General features: G+C 40.9%; 1 protein-coding gene across 1 annotated transcript; it reads right to left on the bottom strand.

Moving 5' to 3' along the window:
- Positions 1 to 17057, bottom strand: CTBS (chitobiase). Its single transcript, XM_081946629.1, has 7 exons — positions 16753 to 17057; positions 13819 to 13957; positions 9367 to 9575; positions 4850 to 5021; positions 2989 to 3086; positions 2721 to 2882; positions 1 to 2051 (listed from the first exon to the last, which is right to left on the bottom strand). The coding sequence occupies exons 1-7, from the start codon at positions 16891 to 16893 to the stop codon at positions 1863 to 1865; spliced, it is 1110 nt and encodes a 369-aa protein (XP_081802755.1). The 5' UTR covers positions 16894 to 17057; the 3' UTR covers positions 1 to 1862.
- Positions 17058 to 17224: the final 167 nt, after the last annotated feature.

Raw genomic sequence — 17224 nt, 5'->3', positions numbered from 1 at the left:
GATTGTGACACGTCTTTTATTAGAAAAAAAAAAAGAAATCAATTATTCAAAGGTATTCAATTATTTCTAGGGCTTTCATAATCCTTGGGTTATATTAATTGACCAGAATATAGATTGGCTATAATTAGCCACACTAGTTGGAGGAAAGAAACCATACAATTGTGTGTAAGAAAGTTAAATTTACAATGTATTCAGAAAATATTCGGACCCCCTTCACTTTCTGTCAATTTTGTTATGCTGCAGCCTGATTCTACAATTGTTGAAAATCATTTTTTCTCATTAATCTATACTGAATATGCCATTGAAAAAGGAATTTTAGAAATATCTGTAAATTTATTTTTTAAAAAATGCAGTATCAATTTGGCATAAGTATTCAGACCCTTTGGAGCAACACTTGAAATTTAGCTCCGGTGCCTCTTGATAGTTGCTGGTTCTTCATCTTGGAGTCCACATGTGGAAAATTAAATTGATTGGACAAGATTTGGAAAGGCACACACCTCCCTATAGAAGGCCTCACAGCTTACAATGCATACTGTAGCAGAGCATGAGGTCAAAGCAACTGCCTGCAGAGATCAGAGACAGGATTATTGCAAGGCACAGATCTGGGGAAGGCTACAATGATTTCTGCTGCACTGAAAGTTCCTAAGAGCATGGTGGCCTCCATAATTCTCAAATGAAAGACATTTGGGACAACCAGGACTGTTCCAATAGTTGGTTGTCCTGTCAAACTGAGCAATTGGGGGGGGGGGGGCTTAGTAAGAGGTGATAAAACCCCAATGGTCACTCTGACTGAACTCGAGATCCTGTGTGGAGATGGGATAGAGTTCCAGAAGGACAACCATCACTGCTGCCCCCGCCAATCGGGGCTTTATGGCAGAGTGACTAGACAGAAGACTCTCCTCAATGCAAAACATGAAAACCCACTTGGAATTCGCAAGAAAGCACCTGAAGGACTCTTGACTGTGAGAACAAGATTCTCTGGTCTGATGAAACCAAGACTGAACTGTTTGGCCTAAATTCTAAACATTATGGCTGGAGATAACCGGGCACTGCTCATCACCCATCCCAACTGTGAAGCATGGCGGTGACAGCATCATGTGTGGTAGTGTTTTTCAGCAGCGGGGACTGAGAGACTGATCAGGGTTGAGGGAAAGCTGCAGGGGGCAAAGTATAGGGATATCCTCATTGAAAACCTGTTCCACAACACTCACGACCCCAGACTGAGCAGAAGGTTCTTTCCAATGATCTTAAGCACGCAGCCAAAACAACACAGTAGCAGCTTAAAGGCAATTCTGTAAATGCCTTAGTGACCCAACCGGAGCCCTGATTTGAACCCTATTGAACATCTCTGGGGAAATCTGTAAATGGTTGCTATCCAACCTGACTGAATTTGAGAAGATTTGCAAAGAAGAATGGCAGAGAATCCCATTATCCAGGTGTGTAAAGATTATTGCATCATACCCCAAAAGACTGGAGGCTGTATTGCTGCCAAAGGTGCTTCAACAAAGTACTGAGTGAAAGGTCTGAATACTTGTGCCAATGTAATATTTCAGGTTTTTTTTCTTTTTAATAAATTTACATACATTTATACAATTCTGTTTTCACTGTCATTATGGGGTCCTGAGTGTAGATTAATGAGAGAAAAAAATGAATTTCAACAACGGTAGAATCAGGCTGCGGCGTAACAAAATTGACAAGCGTGAAGGGTGTGTGTGTCTGAATACATTCTGAATGCACTGTAACTTATTTCTTGACAAGAATAGATTAAGTGTAATATAGTGTAATTAAAACTCAAATTGGCGCATAATTAAAACAGCATTAAATTTAAAATGGCAGTGTACACACACACACACACACACACATTATTTTGGCATCAAGGCATCCCACATTGCTTCTGTCTGTTGTTTCGCTTCAGAACTCCCAGAATATTCAAGGCAATTTGCATTCCACATTCCGATGCCCCTCAGGCCATGTTTTTTCACATAGGTGGCTTTCTGAGAAATACTCCTGGGGTCATCAAACCATACTTGATGAAAAACGCCACGTGAATCCTGTAAGATAGGAGAACGTAACAGCAAAAATATTAACAAATATATTAGCTGATGTTCCTTTCACTTCCGTCCTTCAGCTCACTAGTCACCTTTCTGCAAATGAAATACGAAAATCAATAGTCGCTAAACGGATTTCAAATTATTTGACGCAATCACCAAATGAATTCAATGAAGCTGAATAATTTGGATTCAATCCCCAGCTCTAGGAAAGATTACTCACATCATCTCCTTCGTGTTTTCCCTTCTCTCTCCTCCCCTTATCCTTACCCTTTCTTTCCTTTATTGCAGTGTTTCTCAACCTTGGCGACTTTTAAGTCCTGTGGACTTCAACTCCCAGAACTGTGGACTTCAACCGCCAGCTGCTGGCTGGGGGATTCTGGGAGTTGAAGTCCACAGGACTTAAAGTCGCCAAGGTTGAGAAACACTGCTTTATTGTAAGCAAGCCCTTTAATTTCTACACATATTGCCGTTGGATTTGATTTGAAGCTTACTTGTGACTTCCTTGTGACTTTGTTATATTGGTTCTAGTAAAAGTAACGCAATACTTTTATTTGGTGATTCCCCCCCCTCCCGCCCAAATCAATGAATCAACATAGTTATGTTATCTGTTTGATGACATAAACTAATTAAACTAAAATAATGTTCCAAATAAATAAATAAACAACTTACTTTATATTCCAAATATGGCGCTTTCTGCTCCTCATCCCACAGAATCCCAGAAACAGAGCTATTCACTTGAGACATTATTGTTTTATATGGCACCTGACGTCCTGCTGCATCGCTACATGGAGCTCCCCGGAAAGGGATTTTTTCAATGATGCACTCATGAGTCTGAAAAAAATACAACTTTTGTTATGGATGTGTATTAACACTTTAAGGAGGATTATTACTTATGTAAAGTAAATCCCAGAGTTGATGTCATCTGTTTTACTCTTACCTTTGATAAATTTTGACAAGTATAATCATAGCCATACCATGGCACTCCCATCACCAACTTCTTTTGGTTAATGCCCATGAAAGTGTAATTGTCATACCCTAATTTAACATAAAATTCAGAATTTATCCACATGCTTTTTTGTTCTTATATACCATATACTTCCATACTTTTAGTTATATTTGCACTATCAAGCAAAGGCTACTGAGGTGAACATTCAAGATACAAGTAAATCTTCAGATCGCTCAGATATGGTCCTCTCTTTCTAGATCAGTGTTTCTCAACCGTGGCAACTTGAAGATGTCTGAACTTCAACTCCCAGAATTCCCTAGCCACTGGCTGGGGAATTCTGGGCGTTGAAGTTCAGACAACTTCAAGTTGCCAAGGTTGAGAAACACTGTTCTAGATGAACATCTTTAGTTTTTCTTACTATTTATTTTGCTTTCATGAGAATGTAGAGAAGTAATAGTACAAAACCGTGATGGCGAACCTATGGCACGTGTGCCCGAAGAGGCACATGGAGCCATGTTGCCTGTTCGTCTTCCGGGTTTCTGGCGTGCATGCGCATATGACAATCAGCTGGTCTTTGTGGGTGCAGTGGTGCCGGAAACCAGAAGACCAGCTCTTCTGGTTTCCAGCGTAAGCATGCGCAGCCAGCTGATCGGCGCATGCACATGCGTGGCAGTAACCAGAAGCCACTGGCTGGCGTGCATGTGTGCACCAGAAACCAGAGGTACATTTTCTGGCGCACGCATGCCCTCTGGCGCAGCTCCTCTTCCTGGTCGTGGCCCAGACAAACGTGTGTGCTTGATTGAAGCCCGGGCGCGTGTGCAAAGTGCTACCTTTTTGACATTCAGTGTCACATGCACGTGCACTCCCTTTTAGGCGCCAAGTGTTGAAAAGGTTCGCCATCACTGGTACATAGCCTTAGTGCCTAGAAAAGGTACACGGCCAAGATTATTGCTAATTAGCCTAATTAATTGAGATATTGTCTTTTGCAAGGGAAGCTAAGTAAGCTCTTACCATCCAATCTATACCAGGTATCTCCTATGTTAAATTGCCCTCAATGTAATTCTCAGAACATATTTTGAAGATTCCAATAAAGGAGAATATTTGTAACTCTAGCTGAAAATATTACACTTTATTATGATATTTAGCTTTTACCTTATTTACTCTCAAAAGTTTTTTTTTTAAATACTACATTTAGATCCCTTCAGGTATAGCACATCTCTAAAGACTACAGATATAATTCTTATTTTTTAAAAATTAGCTGTAATTATTTATTAATTGTATACACAGCCCAGATTGGTTAATTTCTGGATTGTAATAATACCTGGGGATTATACAATACAATACAATAGCAGAGTTGGAAGGGACCTTGGAGGTCTTCTAGTCCAACCCCCTGCCTAGGCAGGAAACCCTATACCGTTTCAGACAGATGGCTATTCAACATCTTCTTAAAGACTTCCAGTGTTGGGCATTCACAACTTCTGGAGGCAAGCTGTTCCACTGATTAATTGTTCTCACTGTCAGGAAATTTCTCCTCAGTTCTAAGTTGCTTCTCTCCTTGATTAGTTTCCACCCATTGCTTCTTGTTCTACCCTCAGGTGCCTTGGAGAATAGTTTGACTCCCTCTTCTTTGTGGCAACCCCTGAGATTTTGGAACACTGCTATCATGTCTCCCCTAGTCCTTCTTTCTCTTAAGCTAAACATACCCAGTTCCTGCAAGTGTTATTGTTACCATAGGGCAGAATAAAATGCTTTAAATAAACATACTTTACATTCTTCAAATTTGAAATACAGCATATATTGTAGGGTTTTTTAAAAAAAGATTTCCAACATTTTTCCTTGTTTTATAGCGTACCTGCTAAGGTTTGGTTACATGGAGCATTGGCTCTTGCTATGCAGTGTGACCATACTTGACTCTGTTCATCGTAGGACATCACAAACAGAAAATCACAGGAGTCTGCAATCCCAGTATAGTTGTAACATCGCCTATCTATACATTCAGGAGACCAAGGTACATCAAAAGTTACCTGTGTATGAAAGAAACACACCCATCATTTTTCATTCATCCACTTTTTGTGGGTCATCCAACTGTTGATCATGCACTAGCAATATAAATCATAGGTCTGCACAGAAGCCATAACATTACTAACAGGAATATTAAAGTACAGCGGAACAGGCTCAAACACTATAATGAAAGCAAGGCATTTGTCTCGCAACGTACAATAATGTAATAAAAATGGACAATTTTCCCCTTAGAAACCAAAGGTAAAATACATCTAATGGCAAAGATGCACATCATTTTATGCACTCAATCGAAGGCTACCAGCTTAAATGGCACCGTTTGGGAGCATCTCAAATTTATCTTGGTTTATATTTGCCTAGACTTTAAATCACATTCATATATTTGGGAGACCATCATATATTATTTTAAACAGTATGTATGTATGTGTGCATGTATGTATGTATGTGTGCATGTGTGTATGTATGTATGCAGTATGTATATTTGCCTAGACTTTAAATCACATTCATATATTTGGGAGACCATCATATATTATTTTAAACAGTATGTATGTATGTGTGCATGTGTGTATGTATGTGTGCATGTGTGTATGTATGTATGCAGTATGTATATTTGCCTAGACTTTAAATCACATTCATATATTTGGGAGACCATCATATATTATTTTAAACAGTATGTATGTATGTGTGCATGTATGTATGTATGTGTGCATGTGTGTATGTATGTATGCAGTATGTATATTTGCCTAGACTTTAAATCACATTCATATATTTGGGAGACCATCATATATTATTTTAAACAGTATGTATGTATGTGTGCATGTGTGTATGTATGTGTGCATGTGTGTATGTATGTATGCAGTATGTATATTTGCCTAGACTTTAAATCACATTCATATATTTGGGAGACCATCATATATTATTTTAAACAGTAGGTATGTATGTGTGCATGTATGTATGTGTGCATGTATGTATGTATGTAGTATGTATGTATTTATTTACTTATACATTTTATGTATTTACCTTCTCATAGTAATGCTCATTCTGAGCAACATAAAATAATTTAAAATTAAAACTGTAATAAAATTAAACCAACCATTAAGGTAATAATATCTGAACATTCCTAATTTACAATGGAGAAAAATAACAAAATCAATCATCAGCAGAGCCGTTCGCCGTCTTGGTGGGCTCCCCCTGACTTGGGGGGGGGCACAGGGTGCCTTGTAGGGGCGCCCTGCTGAAGGGGCGGCTTGCTGGAGCCCCCTGGAGTGGCCGCGGCCGCAGGGGGGCTGCCAGCTTTGCCCTAGGTGCCGGGAGGCATAGGGTGCGCGCAATCCACGTGCGCCTTCGTCCTGAGGAGATCGGAAGAAACGGTCTACGTGAAGGCAACAGCTGAAATGTGGTGAGGGGAGTTCACCCGGGGTCTCTTTTTTTCCTTTCTGAGCAATAAGTAAATAAGGATTAGCAGCTTCCTTAAGACTCTTCGATCCTGGAAAAGTGTTAAGATTGGAGAGGGGGGGTTCCCCCCCCTCTCGGAAAAGCGGCTTTGCACGATCTCACTCTCGGAGGAGAGAGAGAGAATTGGAAAAAAACTCTTTTGATATTCACTTCTTTCAAGCAATGGGACAATGACTTGCTAGAACAATTGCGAAAGAAAGAATGTGAGCTAACTTTATAAACTATGAATGGAAACTTTTTGAATGGTTGTTCTCTGATCCCCTGGGAGGGCTGAGCCAAAATGGAGTTTCTCCCTCCTTTTCTACTGCCGTTACAAATGAACTGTAGCTTTTGAAAAATTTTCTGGCTTGGAATTACTATACCCCAGTGAATCCTAGAGGCATCTCTTCGTATAATCTTCCTTGGGCTGGAAAAAATTGACTTTAACTGGCGGGGAGCTGTATTGAAATATCAATACATTGGACTTTGCCTGCCTGTGGATCTCGCCTGACGGTGCACTTCTGCAGACGCCATTTTTTCTGTCTAAACTTATAACTTCCTCTGAGTTTTGCAATGCCTGCGAAAAAGCCCCCCCCCCCCAAACCAGCGTTGGCTCCAACTTCTTCTGTTTCAAGTCCTGTTCCCCAACAAACACAATTATCTTCTTTTTTACAACCTAAACCCTCTGAACAGGGGGAACAGCTGTCTCAAGAAATGTTTCAACAAATGTTCCAGACGCTTATAAAGGGACAGGACGAAATTAAAAAGCAGTTGGCGGACTTAAAGGAACAACTCAGAGAGAATCAACAACAAACTTCACAAAATAGACAGAAAATAGACGCCCTGGAGGAGGGTGCCGTGGGGATGAGAGAAGAGGTGAAGGCACTACAAAAAGAAAATGCTGCAACTGAAAACTACATGGAAAAAATGGAATTTGAAAGGATGTTTTTCTTTCTTAGATTTCAAAATATACCTGAAACAGAGGGTGAAGATTTAAGGGAGACTATGATAACAATGTTAGCAGACTATATTAAGAGAGATAAACAACAGCTAGGGTGGAATATTGATTGGATATATAGAATTAATTCAGCATATGCTAGAACACACAATGTTCCAAGGGAAGTTCATGTTAATTTTTTTAGAAAGACTACAAGAGATGAGATTCTAAGGATTCAAAGGGGGGAACCTTTAAGATATAAGGATAAAGAAATAACTATTTTAAAACAGATACCAAAAAGAATAAGAGATAAGAGGAAGAAATTTTACTTTCTAACTAAAAAATTGTATGAAAAAAATATCTGGTTTAGATGGCTAATTCCAGAAGGGTTGTTGATTTTCTGGGAGGGTGGTAGAGTGAAAATTAATACAGTGGTGGAGGCGGAAGCCTTCATGGAAAAACACAAGATCCTTCTAGACGGAACAAGTGACAGTGCGCAAGACATGAAGGGGGGAGGGGCCATGGCTCAGCCAACAGACAGGGGAGAGGAGGCAGCAATGAGACTCAGGTCACAGAAATGATTTAAAAGTACATTGCAATTGTTAATATAATGAAATGGTTAGAAGTGATATAAAGTATGATTGAAGATGTTAAAGAATTTGAGGTAAACCTAAACTGCTAATATGTATGTAACAATGATATTTTGATATATATAAAATAAGAGAGAGATGTAAGATCCCGGGGGAGCACCACCTTCCGCATGATGTAGCTGTCAAAAATTTTCTCCATACTTATGTACCCTTCTCCCCAAAATATTTGTAAAAACCAATAAAAACTTTTTTAAAAAATACTACTGTTTCTGTGGGTATAGCTTGTTGGGTGTGGCAGGGGAAGGATACTATAAAATCTCCATTTCCTCCCAATTCCAGGGGAAGGTTACTGCAAAATCCACATTCCCTCCCGATCAGCTGGGACTCGGGAAGCAGAGAATAAATGGGGGTAGGGCTAGTCAGAGTTCGTAGTTACCAGTTCTCTGAACTACTCAAAATTTCTGCTACCGGTTCTCCAGAACTGGTCAGAATCTGCTGAATACAACCTCTGCTTAACTTGTGCAAATCAAGCTGTGCATGAATGGGCAGGTGTGCCAGCCTGCCGCTCGCGTAAGTTGAGCTGTGCATGTGAGGTGGCTAGGCTGCCAAGCTGCAAAGATTGGGGATCACTGACATAGGAGGTGAAATATGGAACACGGCATTCCTGTTCATTCTGGTGGGGTGAGGAGAAATGAGATCAAATAATACCCTAGTCTTGTGCCATATAAGGAGTGATAAGAAGCATGTGTGAATCATATCCAGAAATCTTACTGCATTTGGATATATAATTGAGAAGCATAAAATTGAATTACTGTATTTTTCGGAGTATAAGATGCACCTTTTTCCCTCAAAAAAAGGGGCTGAAAATCTGAGTGTGTCTTGTACACTGAATACAGCATTTTTTGCATCCCGAAATCCCACCCCCTTCACCAAAATGGTTGTGCATAGCCTTATGGAGGCTTTCAGAGAGATCCTGGGGCCTGGGGAAGCAAAAATGAGCAAAAAACAGGCTGTTTTTTGCTCAATTTTGCCCCCTATGTCCCCAGGAGTATTCTATAAGGCTCCTAAAGGCTATGCATGCAATTTTTTGTCAAAAAAGGAGGCCTGTTTTCGCGAAAAACAGGCCATTTTTTGCTCATTTTTTTGGGGGGGGGGCTACCCCCTAGGAGCACTCTGCAAGCCCCCCAAAGGCTATTCATGCCTTTCTTTGTGGGGGGAAATGCACCCGTTTTCATGAAAAACGTACCGTTTTTGGGAGGTTTGCGGAGTGCAAAAACTTTTTTTTAATATGCCTCTTCAAAACCTTGGTGCGTCTTATACTCCAGTGCATCTTATACTCCAAAAAATACAGTAGTGCATACATGAGAAGAGTCACTGTTCTATTTTTACCTGGGATCCTGGAATTTCTGTGTGAAAAGCATATGTGGTTTCTTTAACCAAAGCTGTTAATGCGTAATATTCAGCCGAAAATGGGTTAATCTCTTGCTCAATGTCAATATTGATTCCATCCATGTACTGTGTTTTGGCCAGGTCTACCTGCTGGTTTATCCAGGCTGCTCTAATTGCAGGATCAATAATTTTCTTCACAGATATATCTCCTGAAATAAAAATGGTGATGATTTACCAAATTGCTGCATTAAGGCATTAAAAATATTTTGAGATCAACATTTTTCTTATCACAATTCCTTTGAAGTATGTTCTGTCCTGAGAATTTGAGTTTTGTTCTGTGGTTTTGCAACACTGAAGCTACTGAGCAATGATGCACAGAGAGATCTCAGTCAATATTAGTAGCAATTAGATGCAGAGCTCTACCCCAATGTATTTATTGACTTAGCAGGTCTGTCCATTTTTGTGCAGATAAATCATCTTCCCATCCCCCAGAGCAAAAGGAAGGCAAGAAATTAAAACCATTCTGTGTTTGTTATGGTGATGTGGCTCTGCAGTAAAACTCTTTACAATCACGCCTTTCTGAAAACAGAAATGAAGTGGGACAAGTGTCCCCACCAGATAGCCAGGCTACTAATATGCCAAAGCATTACTGATATCTATTTCTGCTTTTGCAGTTGTACTTCCTGTTTGCAAATGGAGGATTCCTGATTGCACAAAACTCCACAACAACTTTGCTTTGCCAAACACAATAGTGAGTGCCCAGCAATGGCATAAATCATGATCTCTGTTCATTTCACAATTAGATCCGAACCCCTGTCTGATATCACCATTAGAAATAGTCAAGTTGAATGAATTTAAATCACTTTTGGTTTTTGCAAAATTGTTTCTAGAAAGATGAATTCCAATGAGGAGGGGAAATCCACGATTATCCTTGTCCAGTGGTGGGTTTCAATTTTTTTTAGAACCTATTCTGTAGGTGTGGCCTGTTTTGAGGGAGTGGCTTGGTGGTCATGTGACTGGGTGGGAGTGGCTTGGTGTGTGACCAGGTGGGACTGGCTTGGCAGTCAGGTGTCTGAGTGGGAGTGGCTTGACAGTTATGTGACTGGGTGGGAGTGGCCAAGTTGATGTCACTGAATTCTTTGCCCCAAAGAATGACCTACAAAAAGAAGATATAAAAAAAGGAAATTTATTATTTTGTGCACTTACTACTTAAATAAGAATAAAATAAGTACACAAAACAATAAAACAGCTACTTTCAGAGGAAATATGGCTGTCCTTGCCGGTCTTCAACATTACTGACCACCTTAAACACAAACTTCCATCCCCTCTGCCTCTTCCCTCTTGCTGGATTCAATCAGACATTTTTAAAACTCACAGCCTGTGCACAGCACACACTCTTCCACTCTTTTAAAAATGTCTGAGTGAATCCAGGAAGAGGGAAGAGGCAGAGGGGCTGGAAGTATGTGCGTGTGACAGGCTGTGAGTTTTAAAAATGTCTGAGTGAATCCAGCAAGAGGGAAGAGGCAGAGGGGCTGCGTGTGTGTTCCTATAGTATCTTCCAGCCCCTCTGTCTCTTCCCTCTTCCTGGATTCACTCAGATGTTTTTTTAAAACCCACAACCTGTGCACAAGCACACACTCTTCCAGCAGCCACTCTGCCTCTTCCCTCTTCCCCAACATCCTCCCCACCCCCCACCCCAGCTACTCACCAGTTCTTTCTTCTTCTGGTTCGTCTTCTGAGAACTTTTAGGCAGCATGGTGCAGATGGGAGGGGCGAGTGAAAGAGCGAACAAGGGGAGGGAGTGTTCTGGTACGGGGCCTTCTTACCAACAGGTACAGGAAGGCACACTAAATTTCACCATCCGGTACGGGCGTACTGGTCTGTACTGGTTGAAACCCACCCCTGTCCTTGTCCGTGGAGTTATGTAATGAAAAGTCACCTTTGAAGGCCCATATCTCTTCAGAAGAATAGGACCAGGTTGTAAAAGATATACTTTATAGCAGCCTTTCTTCATACATTAAGTATGATTTTTAAAAAGCCTTAATCAACATATCAGGGCAGATCACAAGAATGAATATCTGCTGAATTGTATTAATCACAAAGCTTTAAAAAGAGGCCATAAGCATGAGCATGAAGAGAAGATCAGAAATTAATTAATACATGAAAGAGAAATTACAACAAGTAATACCAAGGTCATAAGTGCTTCAGATGTTGCTTAAGATTCCAAAATAATAATAACCATACAACAAGTTGTTCAGCTTTTGTGTACTCACTGATTGGGATTTATATACTCATTTTGCTGTGCTTTCTATACTGCTTTACTGGTGACACTTATTTGGACAAACTCATTTGAATACTGTTTAGTGTTAACAGTAATACTGGCTTGTCTGAAAAACAATGTATGAGAAAAATCTAGCAGAGAAATTTTATTATGGAAGAACATTATCACAAACTGGATTTAGTAATGATTTTATATGGATACATTCCAGATGAGCTCTCAATCAACCATGCTACAAATCTAATACTTATGTAGTTGGGTTGACTGGGGACAACTGATCAGAACAAAATCATTAGGCTTTGAGAAATAACTTCCTAGTTGGGACAACATATTTACTTTTCCTGTCAAGGCTAAAAGGCCAAGTCTCCATTTCACATGATAATCAAAGAAACTGACTACCTCCATTTTTAAAGAAGTTGATTTTGGACATAAATTTATTTCATTGTAATTGGAGCCTTGTGAATAAATTTAATTTGTGATACTGATTATTTACTTATAACTGGATCATTTTTAAAAATTAGTATCTTTTTAGCAGTCTGAATTCTTGTTTCCAAGATTATTATATAATCTTGGTTAACTTGTAATTTAGGATGTTAGTAACAATTAGTAAGTGAAGCCTGATGACCAAAATATATTAGAATGATTTATTTTTGAAAAGCGTAATATTGTCAGTAGGTTTTATTAGGAAAAGTACTGAAAGAACGCACCAATTCTCTGAATTTATATATATGTTACGGTGAAAGTCCGAAATCTGGTGAATGTCGACATTCACCGGTGAAAGACCGAATATTTCATTACATTGTTTTACATTCGGACCTTCACAGGTGAATGTCGACATTCACATAGTCGCTTGGTGTATGTCCGAAAATACCCTTATCCTCTCGACACCCTTACCCTAATCCCCTTACCCTAATACCTCGGCTCCTCGCTTCCTTTTAAGCGTCTTCTTAAGGATCGCAGGTTTAAAAAAAAAAAAACTCCGCGAATAGAAGACGCTTAAAAGGAAGCGAGGAGCCGAGGTATTAGGGTAAGGGGATTAGGGTAAGGGTGTCGAGAGGATAAGGGTATTTTCGGACATACACCAAGCGACTATGTGAATGTCGACATTCACCGGTGAAGGTCCGAATGTAAAACGATGTAATGAAATATTCGGTCTTTCACCGGTGAATGTCGACATTCACCAGATTTCGGTCTTTCACCGTAACATATATATATCAATTATATATAGAGTTGTTCTTCTGTCAACATAAATGTAATGGGGCGGAATATGAATATAAATTAGCGTAACTATGAACCTGATATTTATTCCAATGAAGTTGTACAGGTAGTCCTCGACTTATGACCACAACTGAGCCCCAAATTTCTATTGTTAAGTGAAACATTTGTTAAGTGAATTTTACTCCATTTTATGACCTTTCTTGCCACAGTTGTTTAGTGAATCATTGCAATTGTTAAGTTAATGATACTGCAGTTAAGTGAATCTGACTTCCCCATTGACTTTGCTTGTCAGAAGGTTACAAAAGGGGATCATATGATCCCGGGATACTGCAATTGTCATAAATATGAGTCAATTGCCAAGCATCTGAATTTTGATTATGTGACCATTGGAATACTGCAACAGTCTGAGGTGTGAGAAATGGTCGTCAGTTTTTTCAGTGCTGTTGTAACTTTGAAAGTTCACTAAATAATCTGTTGTAAATTGAGGACTACCTGTACATAACAATCAACTCCAAATGTACAACTGGAGAATGGTTTTTAGAAGACACAAAAACTACTGAAAGCTGTACATTATTTAAAATACTGGAACTGGGTAATATATACATGAGGTTATGTCTGTGATGGAGTTTTCAGCACACTCTAAATATTTTGAAATGCCTATTAAACTGGCATTTTTCAACTTATCTAGAATCCCTTTGTGTTAAAAGTGATTGGACTGAATAGAAAACATTATTTTATCCTGAGTCTGGTGATGCCCTAATGCAAATGCTTTTAATATGTCATGGGTAAATTGTGATAATAATGGCTAGACTAGAGTGTTGCATAATGATTAAGTCTGCATTTTTACACACACTTAATATAGAATAGATTTAATGAAGCTCAGTGGGTCCTACCTGTAAGAAAAGACATAAAGACAAGGTGCAGAAAATGTTCTCCTTTTCCTAATTAGAACTTACCTTTCAAAACTACTCTGGATCCTTTTGAATGAGCATAACACATAAGCTCAGGGTCATATTTTCCAAATGTGGCCACTGTTGTAATCAGTGACCAGTTATAATTTTTCCACGTCTTCCCACCAACATCAAATACAAAGACCTAGAGGGGAACAGTAAAAAAAAAAAAAAGTATCACTTTCATCACCGTTCTTTAACTGATTTAGCTGGTAAAGAAAACCTTTTAATTAGGACTAGGGGAAAAAACTTTTTACAGCCAGATTTGGGTTTTTTTTTTGTATGTTGATCCAATTCCCATAATCCTCTGTCCAAAATCCAATTCAAAGGCCATCAAATAGGGAAAGGGGCCTAAAAGCTATTTGCTTAGTATAAATTCTGATAATTTGGAATGACATAGAAATGCTCAGTTCAATAATAAGCCTTCAAAAATATGACTGCCATGCTGTTCCCATAATCATATTATTTCAGGCCCTTGGCAACTGGCTCACATTTACGACCTGTTGCAGCATCCAACTCTCATGTTTTGCAACATTTCTTGCCACTTTTCACAGGGGGGGGAAGGCCAATTGTCATGGTCATTTGTGGTCATAAGTCAAGGACTACCTATATTTGTACAGTATCCTGCTATGGGGTGTTTTCTTTTACAAAGGCCCATCTGATAGGCCAAGCATCCTGGTGATGGTTTAAAGACAGATTCTTACAAAAATGCCTAAGGCACTTAATGTTAGGATATGTTAACTGTCTAGAAAAAATCCTAATAGGGACATGGAAGCTATTGTCAACTACACATTGTTTATGTTAAAAAATAAAGCCTCCTTCATGAGTCCAACGTATTTCTTAATGTCTGTGTAGTTTCCTTAACCACAAAATAGCTTGCCACTGGCAGATTCTGGCGTGCTTTCTTTTTTCCTATTTCCCAGTCTATCCTGCAGCTCTGCTACTTCCAGGTGAGCTCCCATCCAAGTATTAATCAGACATGAACCTGTTTGGCTTTTCCAGTTTGGCCAAGATATGTAATTTCTCTTTGTTTTCTTCAAAGTGGGGTTTGTTTGTTTGTTTACATATTGATATAAGCCTGCCTCTCTCCCAAAGCACTCTGAACAGTAAACTAATAAAAACAACAAATAGAACCTATAATAGCAATAATAGTATTTTTTAAAAAAAGAAATAGCAATAGTTGAGCCTCCCCCCCCCCCCCCCGAAAGTCTCACTAGGATAAACAGGAAATCCTGCACCCACATCAGAGCTCCATGAATACCCTGACAACTCACACACACACACACCGGGAAGAATACCCAAGTTTTTATCCTATAGAACAGCGGTTCTCAACCTGTGGGTCGGGACCCCTTTGGGGATCGAACAACCCTTTCACAGGGGTCGCCTAAGACCATCGGAAAACACATAGTTTCGATGGTCTTAGGAACAGAGACACCAATTTTATGGTTGGGGGTCACCACAACATGAGGAACTGTATTAAAGGGTCGCAGCATTGGGAAGGTTGAGAACCACTGCTACAGAAGGCCATTAGGGTAATCCATATCTCTAGGGGAAGTTGTTCCACAGGATAGAAAATAGACTTTCCAAGGATCTACTAAGTGACAGACCTTCACCGATGGGACCTGGAGGATGCCCACTCTATCCTTTCTGATGGGATCATCAGAGAGAGACAGTCCCATAACCTAGCTCCATGCCATGCAGGACTTGGAAAATTGACAACCAGAACCACAAACTGCCTCTGGAAGCCCACCAGGAGCCAGGACACCTCACAAAGCAGCAACTTTATGTGGGTGTTATGTGAAGGCCCAGTATTCCCTGAGCCGCTGCATTCACAACCAACTGAAGCTTCCAAACACTCTTCAAGAACAGCCTCACATAAAACATGTTGCAATAGTCCAGTGACTAAAGTACAAGTGACCGTGAGCAATGCTTCTCAATTTAAGAATGGGTGCAACTGCTACACAAAATGAAATTGTGCACACACACACACACAATTTTCTTAGCCATAGCTGCCAACTATTCTTTGAGGAGAACCCCCCCCCCCCCGTTTGTGCACAAACTCTGCCTTGGGGAATATTATGCCCATTCAGAGACTGATGGAAATTCGCTAGCTATGGGGGACATTAAAACCCACAGCCATTTTATTCTTCTGAGGCTCAAGCCCAAGGCAGCTCCTAGCTATCTACAATGGAGTGTCATCAGAATAATGTTGGAATTTCAATCTGTGCTGATGGATGACATCGCCCAGTCCTTTGCAAGGTAAGTGGTAAATAGGTGCAGGAAGAGGTTTGAGGCACCTGAGGGCTGGATCTCTCCCTTCTCCAGTTATTTCTGGCCATTATGAATATTAGCTAAGCATTTTCAGATTAGTCACCCTTTGCTTTCATTTTGCAACCACCGTCCTAGAGTTTCACCCCAGCGCCAGGAAATTGAAGAAGAGAAAGACAAGTGACACATGAAGACTTAGGCTAGAAGTTGCCGCCCGTGTGTTTGTTTTTTCTTCCCGCGTGAAGACAGACAAAAATGCAGAGCATCGATCCATTCCAACAGCGATCCACTTCCTGGAATGGACAACCAATCGCGGGGGAATTTTCAGCCGCCTGTAGTTCGGGAAATCTAAGCTCCATGAAGGTGGAATAGGCTTCATGTTAGAGACAGAACAGACTGGCTGAGGAAGTATTTGCATGCATAGGGAACACAGATAATTGGGATGTAAGGGGATCCTCAGTGGGTCCCCTGTCCTTCGCATCTTTTCTGGCTCCCACGGTCGCGCGCGGGCCACGCCTGCTTAACTTTCCCCAGCCAAATGCCCAACGCTGCATGCCTCAAACTCCCCTAAACTTCCACTTTCATTGGGGACCGAGCGAGACAATCCACCCGATCCGTGCACTCTCCCCCCCCCCATTCCAGGCGAGAGCCGAAGGGGTCCGGGGAGCTCACCTCGAAGTCTTTGGGGCTCGAGATAGGCTTGCAAAGCGCGGGATCCTGACACGGGCACGCGCCGGCAGCCAACCGCAAGTGCAGGGCGAAGAGGATCGCGGTCAAGAGACGCGCGTCTCCGCCCCCTCCCGCGCTCTTCATGGCCAGGGCGCGCCGGTTCGGCTCGGCTTCTCTCACAGCGTCCCCCACGCGCGTTCCTTTGCCCTGCGAGGCGGTCGCCCTGCGTAAGGCTGGGGAAGAACCTGTTTGGCTGCCGGCTGGCTAGGAAGGTGAGGACCTGGCGCTCCTCAGAGAGGGAGGGGATCTGGGTTGTTGGAGCGCAGGGGCTGTGAGCGCCCCCTAGCGTCGATCGAGGCGTCAGTCATCATGGTTAGTGCTGATGCTGTCTTTCATCCAGTATATTTGGGGGGGGGGGGGGACAAGGAAATAGATACTTCCCTATGGTGTTTTTTTTTTAAAAGAAGAATCCTCT

This window comes from Natrix helvetica (genome assembly GCF_964273705.1).
Source record: "Natrix helvetica genome assembly, chromosome: 3".
In the NCBI taxonomy this organism is placed as follows: Eukaryota; Metazoa; Chordata; class Lepidosauria; order Squamata; family Natricidae; genus Natrix; species Natrix helvetica.
This window is presented reverse-complemented; position numbering and strand designations above follow the sequence as displayed.

Excerpts from the sequence above, each read along its gene's own strand:
- CTBS (XM_081946629.1), bottom strand. The coding sequence starts at position 16,893 with ATGAAGAGCGCGGGAGGGGGCGGAGACGCGCGTCTCTTGACCGCGATC. Across the intron at positions 3,087-4,849 it reads ATGTAACCAAACCTTAGCAG|GGTATGACAATTACACTTTC; the intron begins GTACGCTATAAA and ends ATGTTAAATTAG. Across the intron at positions 2,052-2,720 it reads CGCCATATTTGGAATATAAA|GATTCACGTGGCGTTTTTCA; the intron begins GTAAGTTGTTTA and ends CCTATCTTACAG.